This window comes from Thermobia domestica, chromosome 10, assembly GCF_964235325.1.
Source record: "Thermobia domestica chromosome 10, izTheDome1.hap1.1, whole genome shotgun sequence".
Classification (NCBI taxonomy): domain Eukaryota; kingdom Metazoa; phylum Arthropoda; class Insecta; order Zygentoma; family Lepismatidae; genus Thermobia; species Thermobia domestica.
This window is the reverse complement of record NC_137463.1, coordinates 9,443,345-9,464,726: the sequence shown is the minus strand read 5'-3', so window position 1 is coordinate 9,464,726 and position 21,382 is coordinate 9,443,345. Positions and strand designations below refer to the sequence as shown.

General features: G+C 35.2%; 1 protein-coding gene across 1 annotated transcript in view; it reads left to right on the top strand.

Annotated features, from left to right (window-relative positions):
- The window catches only part of Tudor-SN (Staphylococcal nuclease domain-containing protein 1), a 57,302-nt gene extending 38,028 nt beyond the window's left edge, over positions 1-19,274 (top strand). Inside the window, exons 12-17 of the mRNA XM_081727653.1 lie at positions 2,558-2,720; positions 5,312-5,453; positions 6,492-6,723; positions 10,778-10,989; positions 15,165-15,368; positions 18,524-19,274. Of these exons, the coding sequence (XP_081583779.1) occupies positions 2,558-2,720; positions 5,312-5,453; positions 6,492-6,723; positions 10,778-10,989; positions 15,165-15,368; positions 18,524-18,640 (1,070 nt within the window). The 3' untranslated portion in view covers positions 18,641-19,274. The remainder of the gene's footprint in view (positions 1-2,557; positions 2,721-5,311; positions 5,454-6,491; positions 6,724-10,777; positions 10,990-15,164; positions 15,369-18,523) is intronic.
- The last annotated feature ends 2,108 nt before the right edge of the window (positions 19,275-21,382 follow it).

Sequence of the window (21,382 nt, the reverse complement as noted above, 5' to 3'; positions counted from 1 at the left end):
CTTTATTCAAGGTCCCACAAAATAGTACTTTCTTTCTCCTAGAAGCTTTTTTCGCCATTCCTATCCTTGCTTTTATTTCACGTTTACACTTTATATCATTAGCAATAATACTACTCAAATATCTAAAACTAATCACCTTTATATATATATATATATATATATATATATATATATATATATATATATATATATATGTATATATATATATAATATATCCTACCTCTATATTTGAACCGACACCCTCGTTCCAATCACCATGGCTTTTGTCTTTTTAACATTTATTTTAATCCCATATTCTTCACAGCCCTTCCTCAAATTTTCTAACATCTGATTGATTTTCTCTTCAGATTCTGCAAAAAACGCCATATCATCTGCATACCATATACACCTAATCATTCTACCTCCTAATGAAATGCCGCCTTCATTATGTAGGCTCTTTTTCACTAACTCTTCTACATAGATATTAAATATAATGTAGACGAGGGAACAGCATGCCTCTTTAACTTCTTTTCCAATTGCACTCTCCTCTGTCATTTTCTTCCATGTTCTTACACTTATTGGTTATCAGAGTAAGAACCAGTATATTTAAAGTGTACACCAAAAAACTTTCAACCTTACTCTGAATTCATAGCGTACAATGTTCTCATCCCTAGGTTTGAATCTACTAAAAACAAGACAACACTAGTGAAAAATAAATAAATAAATGAAATCATAGAATCATTGTATCATTAACCGTTCAGTGTTTTTTTTTAAGTAAAGAAGTAAATTCAGTGTGAATAAGAATATAACTGTGATAATTTATTATAAAGTGCAGGAATAATAATCTTGAAGGAACATAAAATTCCATAGAGAAGTCGTACTGAAGAAAGCAACATGTCGGTTGCTGAAATGTGTACGGAAAAATTAACAAAACGAGCGGTTAAAAGAGTACAAACATTATTAATATTCGATATGTATCCTGCCCGATCGTTGAGTGACGTCAAGTTAGCGAAAAATAAATTGTACGATATGAAAGCCCTTGAGCTTTATTACATAAGTTGAAATAACAAAAATCTAGTCGCTGGACGTGCGGAGGTTCAAACACGATCTCTCGGTTATTGAGTGGGCAGATAATACTCACCATAGAGGGCTAGGGTAATAAAGCGCTTGAAACGTAAAAAAAAGTAAAAGTGGATAGTGATACCATAAATGATGTGAGATATTTGGGGTCACGGTTGTTCATTGCTAGAGCGCTCACTTTTAGTGCTTGGTATCCCTGGTTCGATCCCAGTTCACATCAAGTGGACTTTGTGAGAGATACTTTTTTTTTTTTTTTTTTTTTTTTTTAAATGGGGTTCTCCTGTTCTCACCCACTTTCTTCTTTCCACAGTTTTGTTCATTATTACCGTCTTCCTGAGCCTCGGAGGATAATAATGGAACGTTATTCAAAGAAATTAGCATCCGAGCAGCAAGTAGGAGATCGGGATACAAATCTCCGCCAATCCAGCAATCACATTTTCCAATGATAATCCAATTGTTTTACATATTTGTAGTAAATAGATATATAGTAATGACCAAATAAAATGTACTTTTTTTTTGTCTTAATCCCTAAGCAACTAATATTCGATATTTCGAATACTTTATATAGTATCAATTGTCAAGTACCGTACAGAATTAAAACATACGCAGCAACAAGATCTTCCACATGCTTAAAGTTTCAACTTCAGTGGAAATTTTAAATAAACAAATAAGAAATTGTAAGAGGTTAAATTTTATCGTGGTCAAGCGCACTTCTTCTAAACTTAATTACAGAAAGGGAGAATGCATACATAGAGTAGCACCCCCAAAATACAGTACTGTACAGTATAATACAGTTATAAAGTTCAGTAAAATACTTTTTTTTTTTTTAATGAACTTTTAAGCATGTGAAGATCCTGTTACTGCATGTGTCTTAAGCGTTGACGACCCTTAACAAGGAATACTTGGTCAAATATACGAAATGACAGCTCATGTGGTTCGGATTCCACGTTAATCAGTAGGTCCACGTCTCATCTAGCCTCGCTGCTGAACGGAACGTTAATATCCACTCAACAACAAATATACCAAATATCGGATATTATTTTCTTAGTAATATATAAAACGGTTAGTACATTTTATTTGTATATATAGTAATTAAAATGTTTTATTATGTGGGCTTTCTTTTGATTGCGAGGTAGTCGCTGCTATTGTTGAGCAGTATGGGACATTAGACTGGCAGTACCTTGTCTATTGCCAGTTCAAAAAACAGCATAGTTAAGAGTTAATATGAAAATAAAATAATAATTGGAGCTTAGGTTCCCTTTCAGCATCGGAACTATGAGACTGGGCCCACCGTCTACAAAGTGGGACTCGAACCGCTACTTGGATGTGTATCAAGCCAAGTACTTTCACAAGGAAGCGAATTTAGGAGTCAACCATGAAGAAACACTACCTTATATTTGAGACAAAGGTATTATATTTGTCACGGTATCCGATATATAGAATTGTCCATATAATTCCATCTGCTGAATGTAGTGATATTGTTGTTTCCATTTGACAGGCATTAACTGCCCGCGAGGAGCTCGCCCAGCTGTTGGCGGAACCGGAACCGTAGAGAGTGAACCTTTTGGAGAAGAAGCGTTGCAATTTACCAAAGACAAATGTCTGCAACGAGAAGTAGAAATCCAGGTTGAAGCCATGGATAAAGCAGGGAATTATATTGGGTGAGTCTATTGGTAGCCAATAAATAGTAATGATAGATAGTTCCAAATAGCACACTACTGACAAAAATGCAGTGCTATTTACCTACACATTTTATAGAGCCAAGATGATCAGAAAAAAATATTAGGTAAGCTTATGGATAACTAATTAAATGAAATAACATTTGCCAGAAATATACCTATAAAACGAAGTTTTGCAACATGGAATCTGCTTTTTGTTATACAGGTGGCCCAAAAGTAGGTATACAGTACCGTACTGCATTTTATATATTTTTTTATTGCTATCCATCAGGTAGACTTAGTTTCATTATTATTTGTTCTTAATGTGTTTTTACTTACATATTAAGCTCGGAGGAGTAGAATCAAATAAACCCATAAACTAGAATGTTATACTTCATCAATGCAGGGGGTGTATACCTACGTTTGGGACACTCTATATTTACTAGCTGGACCTGCGCTCTCCACACAGCGCATAATTCACATATGAGCATGAATCTCTTTGTCATTCATCACAGTTGTACATGTCCCTTTACAGACTCAAGTGAAAAATGTCTTGATAAAACGGCAAGGGGCAATCGATTATTTTTTTTCAATATCTCGCACCGTTTGCAAGATTTGAGCTTACTTCGGTTAAAGTTTCTAATTCATGTATGACCAGTGTTTTCTTTCTTCTTGTATGCAGTATGTAATAAGCAAATACATTACACACAAAATTAATTATAATGTCAGTGGTATATGGTATTCATTGGGCAAAACACTCCTGACAATAAAGATTCATCTTAGACTGGAGAAATGGTTATCCTTCGTTTTTCATAATCATTTGTTCATGAAACAAGCACTTGAGAGATATACAACCCCTGTATACATCTATGTGGTATTGGAATATATAACTCGCAGGATATGCTTTACTTTTTTTTTTTTTATTTCAACACTTCCAGTTTACCCCTAAAAATTGTAATGAAGAAATAACGGCTATGCATTTTAAATATTCAATTAGAATTGGACAGTCTACACAAAATTTGGAATCAACGAGTGAAAACGGCACGTTCCTAGTATTTGTGGTTTTCGAGATCTCATTGTCGAAAGGACTGGAGATAAACATAAACCTACCATTTTAATATATAGACTAGCTGAACCTGCGCTCTCTATACAGCTCATTATTCACATATGAGCATGAATCTCCTACACATTCCTCACAACATCTGTACATGACCCTTTACAGACACAACTGAAAGACATGTTGATAAAAATCGGGAAATGGTACCACAAAGGGGAGATTTTTTTTCGATTATTTTTTTAATATCTCGTACCGTTTGCAAAATTGAGCCTACTTCCGGTTGGAGTTTTTCTTTCTTCATGCATGCGGTATGTAATAAGCAAATACATTACACACAATTAATTATAATGTCAGTTATATATGGTGTTCATTGGGCAAAACACTCCAAAAATAAAGATTCATCTCAGACTGAAGAAATGGTTATCGTTCCATTTTCATTATTTGGCCAGGAAACAAACGCCTCAGGTATATACAACCCCTATATATAACAATATAGTATTAGAATGTATAATGCGTAGGATGTGATGCTTTAGTTTTTATTTATTTATTTATTTCAACACTTCTAGTGTACCGATAAAAATGTTATAAAGAAATAATGGCCATGTTTTTTAAATATTCAACTAGAACTGGACAATCTACACAAAATTTACAATCGATCAGTGAAAACATCTTTCTAGAGCCTGTAGTTTCCGAGATCTCATTGTCGAAAGGATTGACCACAAATATATAAACGTCCACAAACGTACAGTTTAAAAGAACTCTAAAAATGGCAGCACAATTCATTTGCATTTATTTTGGAGAATGCTTATTAAAATACAAAGGCTTTGAATTATCATTTAAAAGAATAAATTTCATGAAAAAGATCTATTTAAATAATTTATTTAAAGTATACATACTTTAAAATATTTGTCTTTTTTAAACGTGAAATTACAAATAACCATAAATCAAATATTTGAAATCAAAAGCTAGACGTTGGAGCTGAGGCGTTTTACTTGAAATTGTAGCATTTTAATAGGTAGATAATGGTTATGGTGTATATCTAGAATTTCCATCTTTTGATTTTATCGAGTCAGGCCTTTCTACCACGTTTATTTGCAAATAAACTACTGTTCTGGAAGAGATGTGGACTGTAACCTTTCTTGATATGATATTGTATTGACTTGTTTCTAGATAAAAATATCTTGTTTGTAGTGTCAACTACCACGTTAAGGTTGGATATTAGCACATTTTTATGTAGTGGTTTCCTTTTACCTACCACTTTTATCAGTCTACAATTATCATTCATATCATTGTCATAGTCTCTCGTAGCTTCGGTGACAATCAGGGACGTCAAATTCAGAAAAAAAATGGGATGTTAAATTTAGAAAATAATATTACTTGTTTACTTCTAATAACTATAAATCCACCGAGACAACTTTTTAAATGACATTTTTTTTAAGAAAGAAAAAAAAAATACTACATCAGTTAATTTTATGATCTGTTAATATTTTTATTCGAATGGTGTCTGTATGCTAATATATACCTTGTCTTCGTGTAGATGGCTATGGATTGGTGGTCAAAATTTGTCCGTGATGCTTGTGGAAGAAGGATTGGCCAGCGTCCATTTTACCGCAGAGAGATCAAACCATTATTCAGCGCTGAAAAGAGCAGAGGATAACGCCAAGAGGAAGAAGGAAAAGGTGAAGTTTTTCTTTTAGATGTGGTTACAATATCAACAGGGTTGCCAGATTTGTCAAAATTGAAAAAGAAGATTTTAGGATTTTCAGGAAGGGAGGAGGGGAAGGAAGATATGTGATATTCAGCATTTATATTTTCCATGTACAAGCCTTGCTTTAGGAGACTGAAATCCGATTAAAACTACTCGCTGAGCAAAATAATACGTTTATTCTAAAAATTAATAACGTGTAACAGTTTCGCCACCTATCCACTTGGCTTCATCAGACACTATCTAGATTGCAGATTTTTAAAAACATTGTACATCATGTCCAAAATGATTGTCGCATATCTATAACTGTCTTCTTGTAAGAATATAATTTGATAATGATTTTGCAGGATACTTTTAATACTGATACTATGTGTATGATCGGGAAATGTATATTTGTGGTAAATTTCATAGGAAAATGGTTATAAATACGCCAATTAGAATGAGTAAAACAAAATGTTGCTAAATGGACAAGAAAGTTATATTTTCGTTTTATTGTTCTTATTTACTGCTCTTTTGGAATTGAAATTTGCCACATACATGTCTTTGCCGATTATACACACACTAACATTATAAGAAATACCGGACGAATTCGCTATCAAATTAAATTCCTACAACATATTTATAGACATGCGACAATAATTTTGGACAAGAGTGTACCTAATTAAATGAAGTCTAGTTTGCAACGCAAACATTCAAATTTTGAGCACGGTCCTTGGCTTCTTACGACACTAGTTTGTAGTATTATGTTATCCGTGTCCTAGTCCTGGGTTTGATTCCGATAAACAAAGTGTCTGGGTTCCATTTTAAATAGTAGATTGCGTCTTGTACAACCTCTGCGCTGTAGAAGAAAACCAATCAAATAATTTGTACTGTAGGCACAACATGCTTCATAATTTTAATACTATCTTTTATATTATTTTGTGAAAAAGAAAAATGACGTTAGTTTCTGTTGAAATGGCTGTTAATAGTGTGCTTTTGTATTAATGAATAATATTTTTGATTTATTTAAAAGATATGGGCAAATTTCGAGGAAGAGAAAGAAGAGGAGAAACCTGAAGAAGACGAGAAGGTAACGGAGAGGACACCCGAATATCAGGATGTGTTGGTAATAGAAGCAACACCAGAGCTTCATTTCTATGCGCAGTTTGTAGAGCAGGGACCTAAATTGGAACAATTAATGGAGAAGCTGCGACAAGAATTCACCGCCAATCCTCCTCTGACTGGTGCTTACACGCCTAAGAAAGGTTTGTTGTTAATTTCAATGAAATTAGATAATTCTTGTTTATGCGGATTGTTTTGTCTGTTCTGAATTATTTTCCGAAATTGACCACTGTTTGCTGAGTCCAGTGTAGTAATGCCATTGCAGTGCCGATCAGTTCTTCAACTGGGATGTAAACTGAAACACTGTGCACTTTTTTTAAGGAATGAACGATAACCGAAGTTTTTGCTTTCTTCAGCTTCTTATGATATACAGGGTGGCTCAAAAGTTCCCTGACATAGGCTAACTGTTATTATCAGTTACAGAAAAATGTAAGAGGGGAAACAGTCTTCAAATATGATGTTTTCAATCTAAAGTGAAGAATTTTTTTAAATTGGACGAGCAGTTTGGTGTGTATCTGTACACTCTGTGCCTCCAATGTTAAGTGAAAATGCAACGTTGCCATTTACCTAAACCCACAACGTAAAGTGAATGGGAATATGTTTGGGATGGCTAGCCATCAACACGTTAGCGTAAAAGACAATAACCTCATTCACTTCTGTTGTGGGTCCAGGTAAATGGCAACGTTGCATTTTCATTTAACATTGGGCACATAAAGAGTGTACAGCCCAAACGGCTTGTCCAATTAAAAAAAAAAAAAATCTTCACTTTAGATTGAAAACATCATATTCGGACGCGGTTTCTCTTCTTAATTTTGTTGTAATTGTGATAATAACAGAGTTAGCCTATGTCAGGGGATTTTTCAGACACCCTGTATTTTATCAAATTAGGAATGTGATTTTCGTGCAGTTGATCCTACAATTAAAGATGTCACAGCATGTAATGCGTGAGATACCTAGGTTTAGTTTGGAGATGGTCATCATGGTTCCATTTTCAACAGGCTGTTGCCTTGTTTCCCTACGAGGTCATGCAACCCACGGTGGCTGGAGATTGTATACCCTGTCCCGTGGGTTTTTTTGGCTAGACTAAATTGAATCTTGAAATTAGAAAAACATTACTCCTGAACAGAGAAATGGATATGAAAGCACACATGTATATTTTAAAAAGTTTATCTCGTTACATAAAGTACTGGTCACGCTACGTTGTACGCTTACGTCACGTTCTCAATTCAAATTCACTTTCTTACGATTTCTCGATTTCGGTTTAAAAATCATAATGTGAGTTCCTTAGCAAAATATAATAAAAATGAATTGTATTTTGTAAACGAATGTAGTTGTTCCGTGTCATATTTAAAATGAAATAAATACCTTGGAAAATGATGAAATTGATATTTGGGCTATGTTCCCATATAAATGTAACTTTAGCTACTGAAAATGAATGAATTTTTAATTTTAAAACTATGAGTAACTAGCAGAATACCTGTTCTTCATACGGGGAGAATGCGTTTTTAATTTTGGACATAAAGGCTTGCATTTGGATTTAAACGGCATCGGAAGTGTCACTATTCATCTCAGCGACCCGAAAACTATGGATTTGACACTAATATTGGTCAGTGTCGATCATTTTTAAATATCTCCCCTAAGTTGCAGCATCAAAGTGAAATGATAAAAAACATTACAGGCCCGAACATCATCTATGTTGAAAATTTGATCGAGATCGGTCAGGTGGTTTAAGTCACATACTTTTATTTCTTTTTTATATTTTTTATAATATAGATAAATTGTAAGTAATAATTCTCCAAAACAAAATATAACAGCTACATTTTCAGTATGGTTGTTATATATACTATAATCTTTCTATTAAAATAATTTTATTGTTCAGTGTTGTAACAATCCTACAAACCATTCATTGGAACAAAATCCCGCGTTCTCAGTTTATCTTTTTTATCTACAAATTGACTTTTTAAATACTAATATATCATTAACTGTATCATCGTTATATAGTAATGAAATCGTCGATGTAGTAGATTTGTTTCGGCTAAGATATTACAGTTGTTTCCGTCCAGCCAACTGATCAGCATGCGTGCCATAGTCCTTCCTTAGATTTTCAGCGCTGGCAGGTAATTTTTGAATTTATCTAACGTGGTGATGGGTTGGTCATCGATGTAGCGACGATGAAATTTCTCGTTTAATTAACGTCCATTGGTTATGCCATTAGGCTAAGGGAGACAGATCATTAATGAAAGTAAACAGTTATAAAACAATTAATGGAATGAAAATGTGGGAGAAACAGGATAATCCATGAACGCAATATTGTTTATCATGAACTCACATGGCCTGGACCGAACCAGGGACCCGTCGGATCAGCGGGGCCGCTGTGGCTGAGTGGTAGATCGTTCACCTCTGGTGCATGGGGTCTCGGGTTCGATCCCAGCCCCCGCCAAGTGAACTTTGTGGTGGACAAACACTGTGTGTGTGGGTTTTCTCGGGGTTCTCCCGTTTCCTCCCATTTTCTTCATTCCACCATTTTAATTCATTTCCCATCGTCAATATCTCCTTTAGCCTAACCGGCATAGTCGTGGGACGTAAAACTGAATTACTTCATTTATTTTTTTCCGTCGGACCAGCTTCTACAAACTGAGCCACTGTGCCCCGGACGAGTGTTAATTGATATTCATAAGGTACATACAGGACGAAAAGAAATCGGAAACTTATTACTTTGTTGACTCTGAAAAATTGTTGTGTGTAGCTAAAGGTATTCATTCAAGTGTTGTAACACACACACACACACACTCAACAGAATGCCCACCCAACCATGAAAACAATAAATAAGCTGTGGATTTCGTATATCACGAAAAAAAAAAACTAGAATAAGCCGTGAATTTCTTATCAAATGTGAAAAAATTAGAAAATTTCCAAATTAACAGGAAAAGAAAAAATAAAACAAGTTTTGAATCGCTTTTTTGGTCCAGCACAGGCGGTTTTTATTGTTGTGCGATCAGTAAAAGTTATTTTAACAAACTATTGAAATTAAACTGCAAAATTGAAAAATTGTGGATCGTGAAAACTGTGAAACAGCTGTGAATTCGCGTATTTATTTTGTGCGAATCCCGACCATTTGCCACTATTTGTGCTTAATTGTTATTTGCAGGACGAGGTTTTCTGAACTTTCAGGTAATAGATTTTAATAAACTACTGAGAGTGGTACACGTGGCTCCCATCAGGCAGTTAGGTGTGAATTAGAATTTATTAATATGTATATAATTACAAAACGGTTTGGTAACAATTTTTTATAAATAATTCAGGGAGAAACCGAACTTTTGCTGTTTTATAGTTCTCCCTTTCAGAGAATTTTTTTCACGTATACGATGGCGGGTAAATGCTTAATACGTAACCATATAGCGAACAGAAAATTACATGAAGTTATAAACATTTAATAAGTACTTAATAATAATCTAAATCAGAGCTTTTATTATATTGCAATACATAGTGACTTTTTTAAGTGAAACTCAAATGAGGGTCTGGGGTCTCGGGTTCGATCCCAGCCCCCGCCAAGTGAACTTTGTGGTGGACAAACACCGTGTGCGTGGGTTTCCTCGGGGTTCTTCCGTTTCCTCCAACTTTCCTCATTCCACCATTTCATTCATTACTCATCAGCACCGTCTCCTTTAGCCTCACCGGCATAACCGTGGGACGTAAAACTCAAAAATTTCATTTTATTTTATTTTATTTTTTTTTCAAATGAGGGTCAAACCGCACTCATTTCAAAAGTTTTAAGTGGAATTTCCTTCGGCGTAAGTCAAGTTCGAGTACACTAGAAATCAGGGAAGTTCTGAAAATTTCTCAACAGCAAATGTTCATTCTCTTATTTTACTTGCTTACTGCTTGGCAACACTACCTCGGAAATAATAATAATAATAATAATAATAAATTAGGCATGCTCCATTACGTAAACGTTGTGTTCATTGCTCCAATAGTATTTGAGAAAAATACAGTATGTTCTCATTTACAAGAAAAGTAGAAAATTAAATTTAGCGACGTGGAATATAGCACTTTCTAGGTTTTTTAAATTTTTTTTTTTTAACCTTAAGCGGAGAAATAAAAGAAAACTATTTCTTTCTTCAGCTTTCGTTTATTTTGTAGAAGTTTAACATGACTGTAATGTGTGGTATAATAATGCTTTTTGCCCTTCTTCATCAGGTGATCTTTGTGCTTCGAAATTTATTGATGGTGAGTGGTACAGAGCCCGCGTGGAGAAGGTGCAAGGAGGAAAAGTGTCGGTATATTACATAGACTATGGAAACCGAGAAGTTGTGGAATCGTCCAAGTGTGGAACACTCCCTGCTGGATTTGCTACGGAGAAACCTTACGCACATGAGTACGGCCTTGCGTGTGTGCAACTTCATAATGATGTAAGTAGTTCGAAGAATAAAATAGTAGTATTAAGCTTTCCATTAGACCCAGGATGACTTGTCTTTGAAATTGTAAAGCTAGCAACAAATTAGTAATCGATAATTGTGCATATGGAATACATCATAACCCTTATACCATCCTCGCTTTTTGAGGTAAATTTTAAACTTTCATTCAAGCAGATAGTGCTCATTTGTATTTATCGTAGGATCATGGTTCATATTAAGAAAGAAAGAAAAAAAAAGTTTTCCAATGGTACCACTCGTTTGTCCGTGTCATACACCTGAAACTGTAAAATTGGGAAAAACCGGGAATATTTCCGGAAACAATTTTGCGCCTCTGGCCCGGGCTCACGTAGGGATCTCAAAATTACTGGAAAAATACGTAATGTACACAATACGTGTGCAAAATTTCAATGTGATATAAGGGCGGATTTTTTTTTTCTTCCAAAATCTCAAGGTAACCAATCTTATATGCACACAACGTGATGTAAAAATTTCCTAAAACAAGACTATTTGTCCCTGGACCATGGTTCATACATCATTCTCTTCAGGATAAAGCAACCTTTCAAAGAGTTCTATCATACACCAGAAACGGGAAATTAGGGGATATCCAGGATTTTTTCCGAAAAAATTCCCTTTTGAAACCTTTGAGATCCTGGAGCCCGAGCCCGGTTTTACGTAAAGATCTCAGGAAAAAAAGAGGTACACACAGAAAAAAAAAAAAAAAAAATAGAGGTGTACATAATGCGTATGAAAAATTTCAATATGATATTTTGAAATGTAAGGGCGGAATGAGATTTCAGTCCCGTGTATCCTCATTTGGCGCAACCAAGCTGATCGTCTGGTTCCAAGCCGCAACAGTGTGATGTGAAAATGTATCTTCCAAATATGACAAATTTTAAAAACAATATGTTCACCAATATTTGAATTTTAAGTCTCGTTAACTCAAAATTACGCATGTTTGATTTTGCGTTTAAGCCACCTTTCATAAGTGATAATTGAGTGTATGGAACACACAATATCAAAAAGTTCTAGAATTTTGTTGTAGCTCTTTATTATAGCAATATAAGTACATATTTACTTAATAGCTTTCAAAGAAGGCACCTTCGACGACACATACACTTGCTCAACCGCTCTTATCATTGCTGGAAACACCGACGAAAGTCCTCTTTTGGTATGTTTCGAAGTTCAGCCGTTGCATTGATTGTGATGTCTTCTACGGTTGTGAAACTAGTACCGGTGCTCTCTCCTTGAAGCACTGTCATCGTAAGCTGTTTTTAAGGTTATCGAAGCACATTTCCCAATTTTGCACATGAATTTCATGTTCGTGCTCGTTGCTCGAACTACGACATTGCTCCAACTAATCACTACACACTCCCCTGTTCAGCTGCGCTACTCATGCACTGTCTGCTATGACCTGTTCACACTTAGCAAATTCATAGTTAGGGTTTATAATGTGAATTTTATATATATTATCAAACAGTGAAGAAATCCCTTTCATCTGAGCTTATTCGGCCCTCGATGAACAGGAATGTGTCCATAGGAATGAAACCAGTATTGTTGTTTGCTGGATGTAACCTTAAGAGAGAGAGAGAGAAAAAAAAGTGAAGTTGATATAGTTTTGTTGTCTTAAGCCATGTCTCCACGAACAAGAAGAACCACAATATCCCTTGTCTCAATTTACCGTATATTTTCACAAAATTTCTTCTTTATAAATTGAATCTACATCCATTCATAATGGCTTCCTTACGTATTATATCTTAATTGCATAGAAAAATCTGACTGGCAATAAAAGAAAATGATATCTTCAGTACCGGACCATTGTCCATAACAACATTTACATATTTATACAAATTATCGTTACAAGTGGTAGCATAAGTTGTTAATGACAGTGCTACCTTGGTGTACGTCCTTAATCCGTTCCAAATCTTTGAACTTACCCAAATACAACGTATACCAAATGAATTTTTCTTATAAGAAATAAGTAGCCCCGCATAGCGTAGTCTCTAACGCTTTCGCCTTTGGTTCGATCTGTCCTGGGTTCGATTCTTGGGGACACTTGATCGAAATGGTTTGACACCTTGTTCAGGCTAGCTATTCTGAGTGCGAATTTTCCTGGGTTTTTCTGATTCACTAATGCCGGGATGGTACCTAATATATAGATCCAGCCCACTTTTTCCTTTCCCCATTCCTTTCTTTCCCGAATAGTGTGCTTGCCGAAGAGCGTCATCCCTCATACGTAGCGGGATTAAGACTATAGATGCCGTAATGCTTTAAAAATCTGTATAAATAAATAAACCCCTTAATAAATAGAGAAAATAATTAATTTGTTCGCATTAAAAAATGCTATGTATTTTACAATCAAAGTGTATTTTTAATATATATATGTATATACATGTTCTCACTTTTAAGTGAAATGTATATTCGTACTTAAAGCAGAGTAATTCCCATTCGAAATGTAGGAGATAAGAGGTCCATTGTTTATTGCATGTTCTTTACGAATGCCGTACTACTCCCTACGGTACTCTGATAGCTACGACTCGTGGGCAGTCGTGGCTTCGTCTCCAGATGTAAACATGGGTAGATCACACGGTGTCGTGACTCATTTTTACTCATACAAATTTTAATATGTGAGTCATGATCTAAACAAAGGTCATGCAAAATTTTTCGTGTCCAAGCAGGACGTGTATCAAGTTGCAAGTTGGACTTATTCCTAAGCGGACGTATACCGGGGCACCGCTGTAATTCCGTTGTGAGGAAAGCTGTGTAAATGTTTTCTTACTGATTTGCAGGGTTTCAGGGAAATGGCGGATTGGTCAGGGAAAAATCGATCTAGGTCCATTTTTCAGTTATTGAATTTGAGATAGTAAGTGTAATATCGGCCTAATACATATGTTTGTAAATTTACATTCAGTTGGATTAAAGTAAATAGTAAAAAGAAACAGAAATGGAGAGAACAAAGCAGACAATGGGGAAGGTGGGGACTGGGGTTTCTTTCTTGTTTCTTATTTTTAAATTATTCAATGGTCAGAGAAATCTGGAACTTTAGTCATGGAAAGTCAGGGAATTTTTTTTTGGCCAAATTGTATGGACATCCTGTTTTCGATCTGAATTGTACAGTGCTCTTTATAATTCATTTTCCTATTTTGTAACTACTTGCTTATATTCTCTGACGAAAACTTTCAATGATTTTCGGGTATCAGGTATATATGTTTTTAAATAATAATGCACTGTGAGTATTCTAGTACAAGGATTTTGTTTATGATATCTCTTAAAGATCCCACAGATCTGAGAATTAGTGTAAACATGAGAAACTGTCAATGCATGAAATAAGAAATGGCAAAAGTTTTTAAAATCCAACTAATTTTTGGTTGTCACATTGAGTTTATTATTAGAAGTTGTTGACCTTGATCTTCTCGCTCCCCGAATTTGGTCAAAACAGATGTGTTTACACTTTTATCTTTTATTTATTTATTTATTTATTTATTTATTTTTTTTAACGTTCAGCTTAACCCTCAGACTACCAACGGAAGGGGGGGGGGGTACTTTGTGGCCACCACAGTATATTTTTGTAATTACTTTTCTAATTGTTTCTTTAAAATTGTAATAAAATATGTTATTGGTCAACATGTTTGGTTAAAGCGAATACCTTCCGGTGGTTCAAATTGAAGTTAGTGTGTCTCATAAAATTTGCTATTTTTAAGTTGATGGGCGCAAAGTACCTCCTTCTTGTTGGTAGGAGATGTGATTGACATTTAGTAGTGTCACTCCTAGATGGCAGTATTAATAAATAGCTGTTCGTCTTATCGTGTGTACTACTTACTTTAGTCTCTGTAGATTTTTGTGAGAGTTTTTAATTTGTTTCTTTTGCGAGATATATTTAATATTAACAGGTGGGCACAAAATGACTCTCCCTTGGCAGTCCGCGTTACAGAAAAGTACCTAGGTACTGCGAGGGTTGAATGAATATTCCTGTTTTTATTGTGTCAATAATTATCCGTTAATCGAACAAGAACACAACCGCTTGTTTCAAATATTCATCGTTGTTTCTTGTAATTTTGATGGTAGTTATAAAGCAAACAATCCCTAGATTTAGCACTTCAGGAAAATGTTCATATTTTGCACTCGTAGTGTTCTTAGTTTTCTCATGCTTTTTTTTCTTCTTTCTTTCGTAGCCTGAATACAAGCAGGATGCCATTCGAGGATTCATGTCAGACGTTAATAATCGAACGTTACAGCTGAATGTAGAGTATAGAGCAGGAGGCGTGCCTTATGCTTCTTTACGTGACAGTGAAACTAAAGAAGACATTGCGCAAAATCTGATTAAAGATGGCCTCCTTCTTGTGGAAAATCGACGCGAGAAGAGACTTCAGAAGCTGGTAAGTAATATATCGGCATTATCAAGACTTGTAGAAGATAACACTATCCATGGCTTTGGATTGACTGACCAAAGCTTTAAAGACATACTGTATTTTAATACTATTATGTTACAGTTTCGGATATCTACCATATCTTTCATCAGACTCTATATACACACTATAGAATATAAATGAAGATACAGACATATATATATATATATATATATATATATATATATATATATATGTCAGCCTTATGAAAAAGTCTTAACTTGTATTTGTTGAAGCCTTTAGCCAATCCCGTGGGTCCCTGTGTCCATTTTCCAACCAATCACATGCCACTGTTTTTTAGTCCTTGTAAGTTATGGTCATTTATGTTCTATAGAATAAGTAGTGTCTGATGAAGGATATGGTAGATATCCGAAACTGTAACACATTATAGTTTTAAAATACAGTGTGTTTTTAAGCTTTGGTCAGTATTTTTGTTGTTGAAGATGGTTAGAGCTATGAGATAAATAGAAATGAAAGTTAATAATTGCCTGAGGTGATACAAGTTTTAACGTTAATCAATGTTTAACTTCGTGTAGTTTTATAAACCCAAAACAGTATGAACAAATGTGGTATTAGATTTTTTAAAATTTTATTTATTTATTTATTTAATTTTTGTAAATGTTAGATGCTGTCGTGTACCGGAATCACTGAGAGATAATTACACACACTAACAAATATACTACAGGCCAACGTACCATCTTCTTTTGCATTTGAAAATTTTTAAGGTGATGTAGTTCATTACTAAGAAGTAACATAACGGTAGTCTGTCAAACAAAAACAAAAAACAAAAAAAAAAAAAAAAAAAAAAAAAGTAATCGTATTTTAGAATATATAGAATTTCCTTATACTAAATCCACCTTGAAATCCACTGAATCAAGGTTAAAATACTTGTTCTGATTGAGCACGGTAATATTAGCTTTCTCTCTTCTGGAAACTAGTAGACAGACACATTGCGAGTCTGGGGATCAAGGCCGAAACGCATGCCCTACATATATGTTATTCCTTATGACTTTTGACGTATCCCTTTTTAGGAACTGCTGCTGTCGCAGTTCTTCTGGGTCTAGAACCTCAGTGTGTTATTTGGACGTGGCGTCTTGTGGATATAACGATGTGGTTGTCTTATGGCAATTGGTGAGATGTTGTTGGATATGGGGGTTGTTTGATACGCCTCGAGAATTTTGCTGTAGAGCGGGTCTTGTTTCTATGAGTGGTAGGTCCAGTTCTTCATAGATTAGGCTATTGATAAATGAAATACTAGTAACTTTATATTCGTAAGAAGTTAATCTTCTTGAAAGCGGACACAAGGAGCGTAACAGTTCAAGAAGCAGCAGAAGAAAGTAGCAGAGACTGCTGAAATAGTTTGATGATGATGATTGATGATGATGATGATGATGATGATGATGATGATTATTATTATTATTATTATTATTATTATTATTATTATTATTATTATTATTATTATTATTATTATTATTATTATTATTATTATTATTATTATTATAGATACAAGATTAGTAATTTGTTAATTTCATTTACAAATACATATCCTATAGTGCCCATTAGCAAGTATTGTATTGTTGATGTTTCCTTGGAGTGGCCTGTGATGGCGCTGGTTGCTTTGTTCTGGAGAGTTTGCAGGTGTCTTAGGTGAGATATTTCAGTATTGCCAGGCGGGCAGGAGGTTCAAGCGGACGTACACGATAAAGTGGCGCATAATTTCTGAAGGAATTGTACACTTAGTAGTATTGGAAGTAAAGAATTAGTCGTCTAGAGCAGTGCTATTCAACTTTTATTTCTTTTTTTCTCGCTTACCCCTAGATACAGTTCGCCTGAAGCTGTTTAAAAGAAATTAAATCGAAATGAACGTATTAAATTTAATGCACATATTCTGTTGATAAAGAGGGGGGGGGGGAATCGAGATCCAGCAAAAGGACGATCAGTGTCCCAGTCAAAAGACTATTTACAGGGGGGGGGGGGGTAAAGTGCACATCCGAAAAAAATAACGTGGGAAATTTCAAAACCTATGGGAGACATCCAGTTCTGCTGAAGGGTAGATTTTCCTCTCATCCTCCCTTATAATTCGCACACTGAGGACAATGTTAAGGTGGATCACTAGGTGTTCTCGGAGCTATGTTAAACGTTGCTTGAATAGTGCGGCATTGCCAGATAGTGTCTAGTGTTTACTGATGCCAGATAATAAAGGGAGTAATCATGGAATTCTGATTGAATACTTACTAGAGAAATTATTTATCGACCATTACCGCGGTTCCTCCTCTTGAACTGTAACGCTAGAATCAAGGAATTTTCTTATTGTGACTACTACAGTAAACGTACAAATTTGGCAACAACGCATTATTGCGTTCTGCGCAAGTTACTTCTCAAAATACATTTCCGTAAATGTAAATTAATATTTAAATAAAATGTGAAACATAACACGAAAAACGGTCAAACAATATATATATTTCTATTAGAAAATTCTTGTTATACGATTGAGGAGTACGTAAATATCATGACAAGATAATATTACTTTATTTTACTCATGTAAATTTTTTGTACATATGACGCATGTTACACTTACTTGAGGACATTACAATACAATACAATACATACAATACAATAAGATCGTTACTTTAAGGTACTTTACACATTCAAATAAACATTTCATAAAATTGAGCACTTCTAGTACGATCTAATAGCAAGTGCCATCTTCTGTGCTCATTGTAAAACGAAACAAATCTTTTCTTTTCCTACGACTATCGTAGCTTAATTCACCCGAAGTTGGACTATGGATGCTTTGTTTATGGATTTACCAGATTTATCACGTTGTCTCAACTGAACACTGTCCATTATTTTGGCATACGTTTGGCGACGGGTATTTTAGCTAACAACATTAGTGATATAGTAGTTTTTCTGTGTTGTGCTAGAAAGATGTAGTTTATGCATTGAAAATGATACATACTTTGAACACTTGATTTAGATAACCTAATACAACTATGTAATAATACAACTTGTAGTAATTGTCTTAATTTCGTAGTTGATAACTAATTTCAAATGCATTTTTGTCAAATGACTTATAGGGTGACCATGTATTTTGCATAAAAATATCTTTCTTTTTCTTTTCTTAGATCGAAGAATATAAAGCTGCTCAAGAAACAGCGAAGAAAAACCATGCTGGAATCTGGGAGTATGGAGACATCACAGAGGATGATGCGAAAGAATTTGGTCTCGGACTGGGACGTTAAAAGAGAAACCTTGAAATAAACAACTGAAATCAAAGACAAGATGAAGAGAAAATAGAGAGAAAAATGCTTCCATTGCTTCGAGCTGTGGGCTGTGCTCGTGCAGAATTTTTGAGAATTTTTGTTTATCATGGGAAGAATGAACTTGTGTGAAGTGTAGGTGTGATTGTGTTCAATCCATTGCTCTCCTCCCCCCTTTACCCTTTGTAGTATTCTTCACCCTCACAACCCCCTTTCCTTTTCCCCCTTTTTATATTTGTCGTTGCCTGCTTCGTGCTAGGAAGCAGTAAGAGATACGATTAGTCTTTCTGGTAGATCTCCTGTACATATCATACAATCATTTAATTTCATCATGTTCATCAACGTCTGGCTGAAAGTTGTAGTATTAATGTAAATTGAATATAGTGTATGTTATGTCAGCTGAGTCTTACTCTAAAAGACTGGTTCTTTAAAACTCTTTATCATCTTCATAAGGTGATCACAGGAGACGGCTTTTTGTCACTTTTTTGGGGCATAATATAAGCTATCAGTGAACGTTTTTATAAATAAAAGAAACAATAGAGCCTTGTCTTTGTTGACGGGGTTCACTTTGGTGGATGCGGGCTGTGTTAACTATTGAATAAACTTGTTGAAACAATGGTAGCATTTTTGTGAAAACGAGATTCTTTTGTTTCATCTAATACCCAGTTCCACTTCCTATTTCAGAAACGGTATATTTTACAAGAAAAATGTCTCCTAGACTTGTTCATCTGCAGTGTTTATTTGGTAATAAGAATGCTTTAGTTTGAGTATTTAAACACTCAAGTGCTTAAGCATTATACAGGGCTTTCCAAAATGATTGTCGGCACGTTTGACGAAGTGGTAACTCAATAAGCCACCACTGTCTTGCTCGAATACAGGGTGGCCCATAATTATGTACGAGGAGAAGTCAAAAAGTAAAGGGACAATTTCTCCCACTAGGGTTTGGTAACTGATAGTATCCAGGGCAGAATTAATGTCGTCTGCAATGTTTCACTCTTATTTCCGCGTTAGTCGTTGGAGTGTAGAACATGGCAGCTCCATTGTCGATCTGCACCAATGAGGAAATGAGGGCAGTGATTCGCTTTTTGTTCACGGAAGGTGTTAAACTTACGAAAATTATTCGTCTAATGCAAGCACAGTATGATGATAGCTGTTTATCGCGAAGCATAAGGCACAAAGGCTGGACATCTCTCGTAAACATTTGGCCAGCTATCGTCGCGAGGGAGATGGATTTTTACAGCAAACGGTTACTGTAGATGAAACTTGGGTACATGATCACGAACTGGAAAGTAAGGCTGCGAGCATGGTTTGGAAGGAAACACCCATCATCACCAGAAGTTAAGAAATTTAAACATCAACCATCAGCTAACCGTCATTGATGTAATGCAAAATTGGTTGCAGGTACAACCGATTTTTTTTTTTTTTTTTTTTTTTCGACGGAGTCACAAAACTTGTGAAACGTTGGGAAAATGCGTTGAAGTGCAGGGTGTAGAAAAATAATTTGTTTCACAGTTTTCTGTCAGAATAAATGTACTGCCTTTCCGTAAGTTCCTTTACTTTAGGACTTCTTTTCGTATATGTTGTGTTAAATACTGCGGTAAAGAAACTAGCAACATAACCTAAACATAAAATTGAACCTATGCACATTGCTCTCATACTTTTCTTTAAAAGAATTTTAATCTGTGTTCTCCATGGCATCGTTCACCAATACATCATCTAAATCGATACATGCCTGGAAACGAACAGAAACGTTGTCGCAAGCATCTTGACCGACCGTACTGGTTTCCTGTGGAACTCTTCTGTGATAGCTTCCAGTAGTTCGGGCAAACATCGTATTTGGTTGATACACTTTGTCCTTTAAAACACCCCATCAGAAAAAGTGTAGTAGTGTCAAGTCGGGAGATCAAGCTGACCGCTGTTCCAGATACAACCGTTCCGCCATCCTGTTTGGCATACACTAACGGTTCTAAGTCCCCGTTATTCCCACTGACTATACAGTGTTGACATATCGAAACTTTTTGTCCAGAATTACAAATACTACAGTCAGTCGAACATCATATACATAATGATGGGCCACACTGTATATTAAAAACTTACTGGTTTTGTCTTACAGTGCGTGATATTCTGTATTTAACGATTGCCCCGCCAGGAGAATTTTTGCAATATGACAGTCAGTGTCTATGGAGAGAGGTCTATTACCGTAATAACACCTCCATGTTCATTGAGAACAAATATTATGATAGCGCCTAACTTGCTTGTTTATTGGTTTAGCGCCCGTTCGTAGCACCAAGACTATATTAGACTTGGACGTACATACAGTTTAAGGTGGAATCCTAATCACCGTAATACGTTCAAATTTTAATGTGCTTCCTCATTGGGAATCGAATCCGCGACAACATGCGCCAAGACCATGCGAACTACGTACTGTAGCATTGGGGAGGGGAGAGGGGAGCTGCATCACTTTGTTCTTTATAATTTGAAGTGTGTGTGTGTGTCTATATCAACGAAATCAAACTAGTTGGGTTAGCTGTCTGGGGACATATATATAAGAATAATAATAATTTAAAAAAAAAAAGTGAAATTCGCAATCTATTGCTGCCAGAACACTAGAGTTCGATTAGACTTTGAAATATTGTTATTGATTAATCATATCATCTGTCCTGAGTGCTCAGAGCAGTTGTCGTTATGTTCTTAAAGTAATTATCTGTCACCGTACTGTGTTGT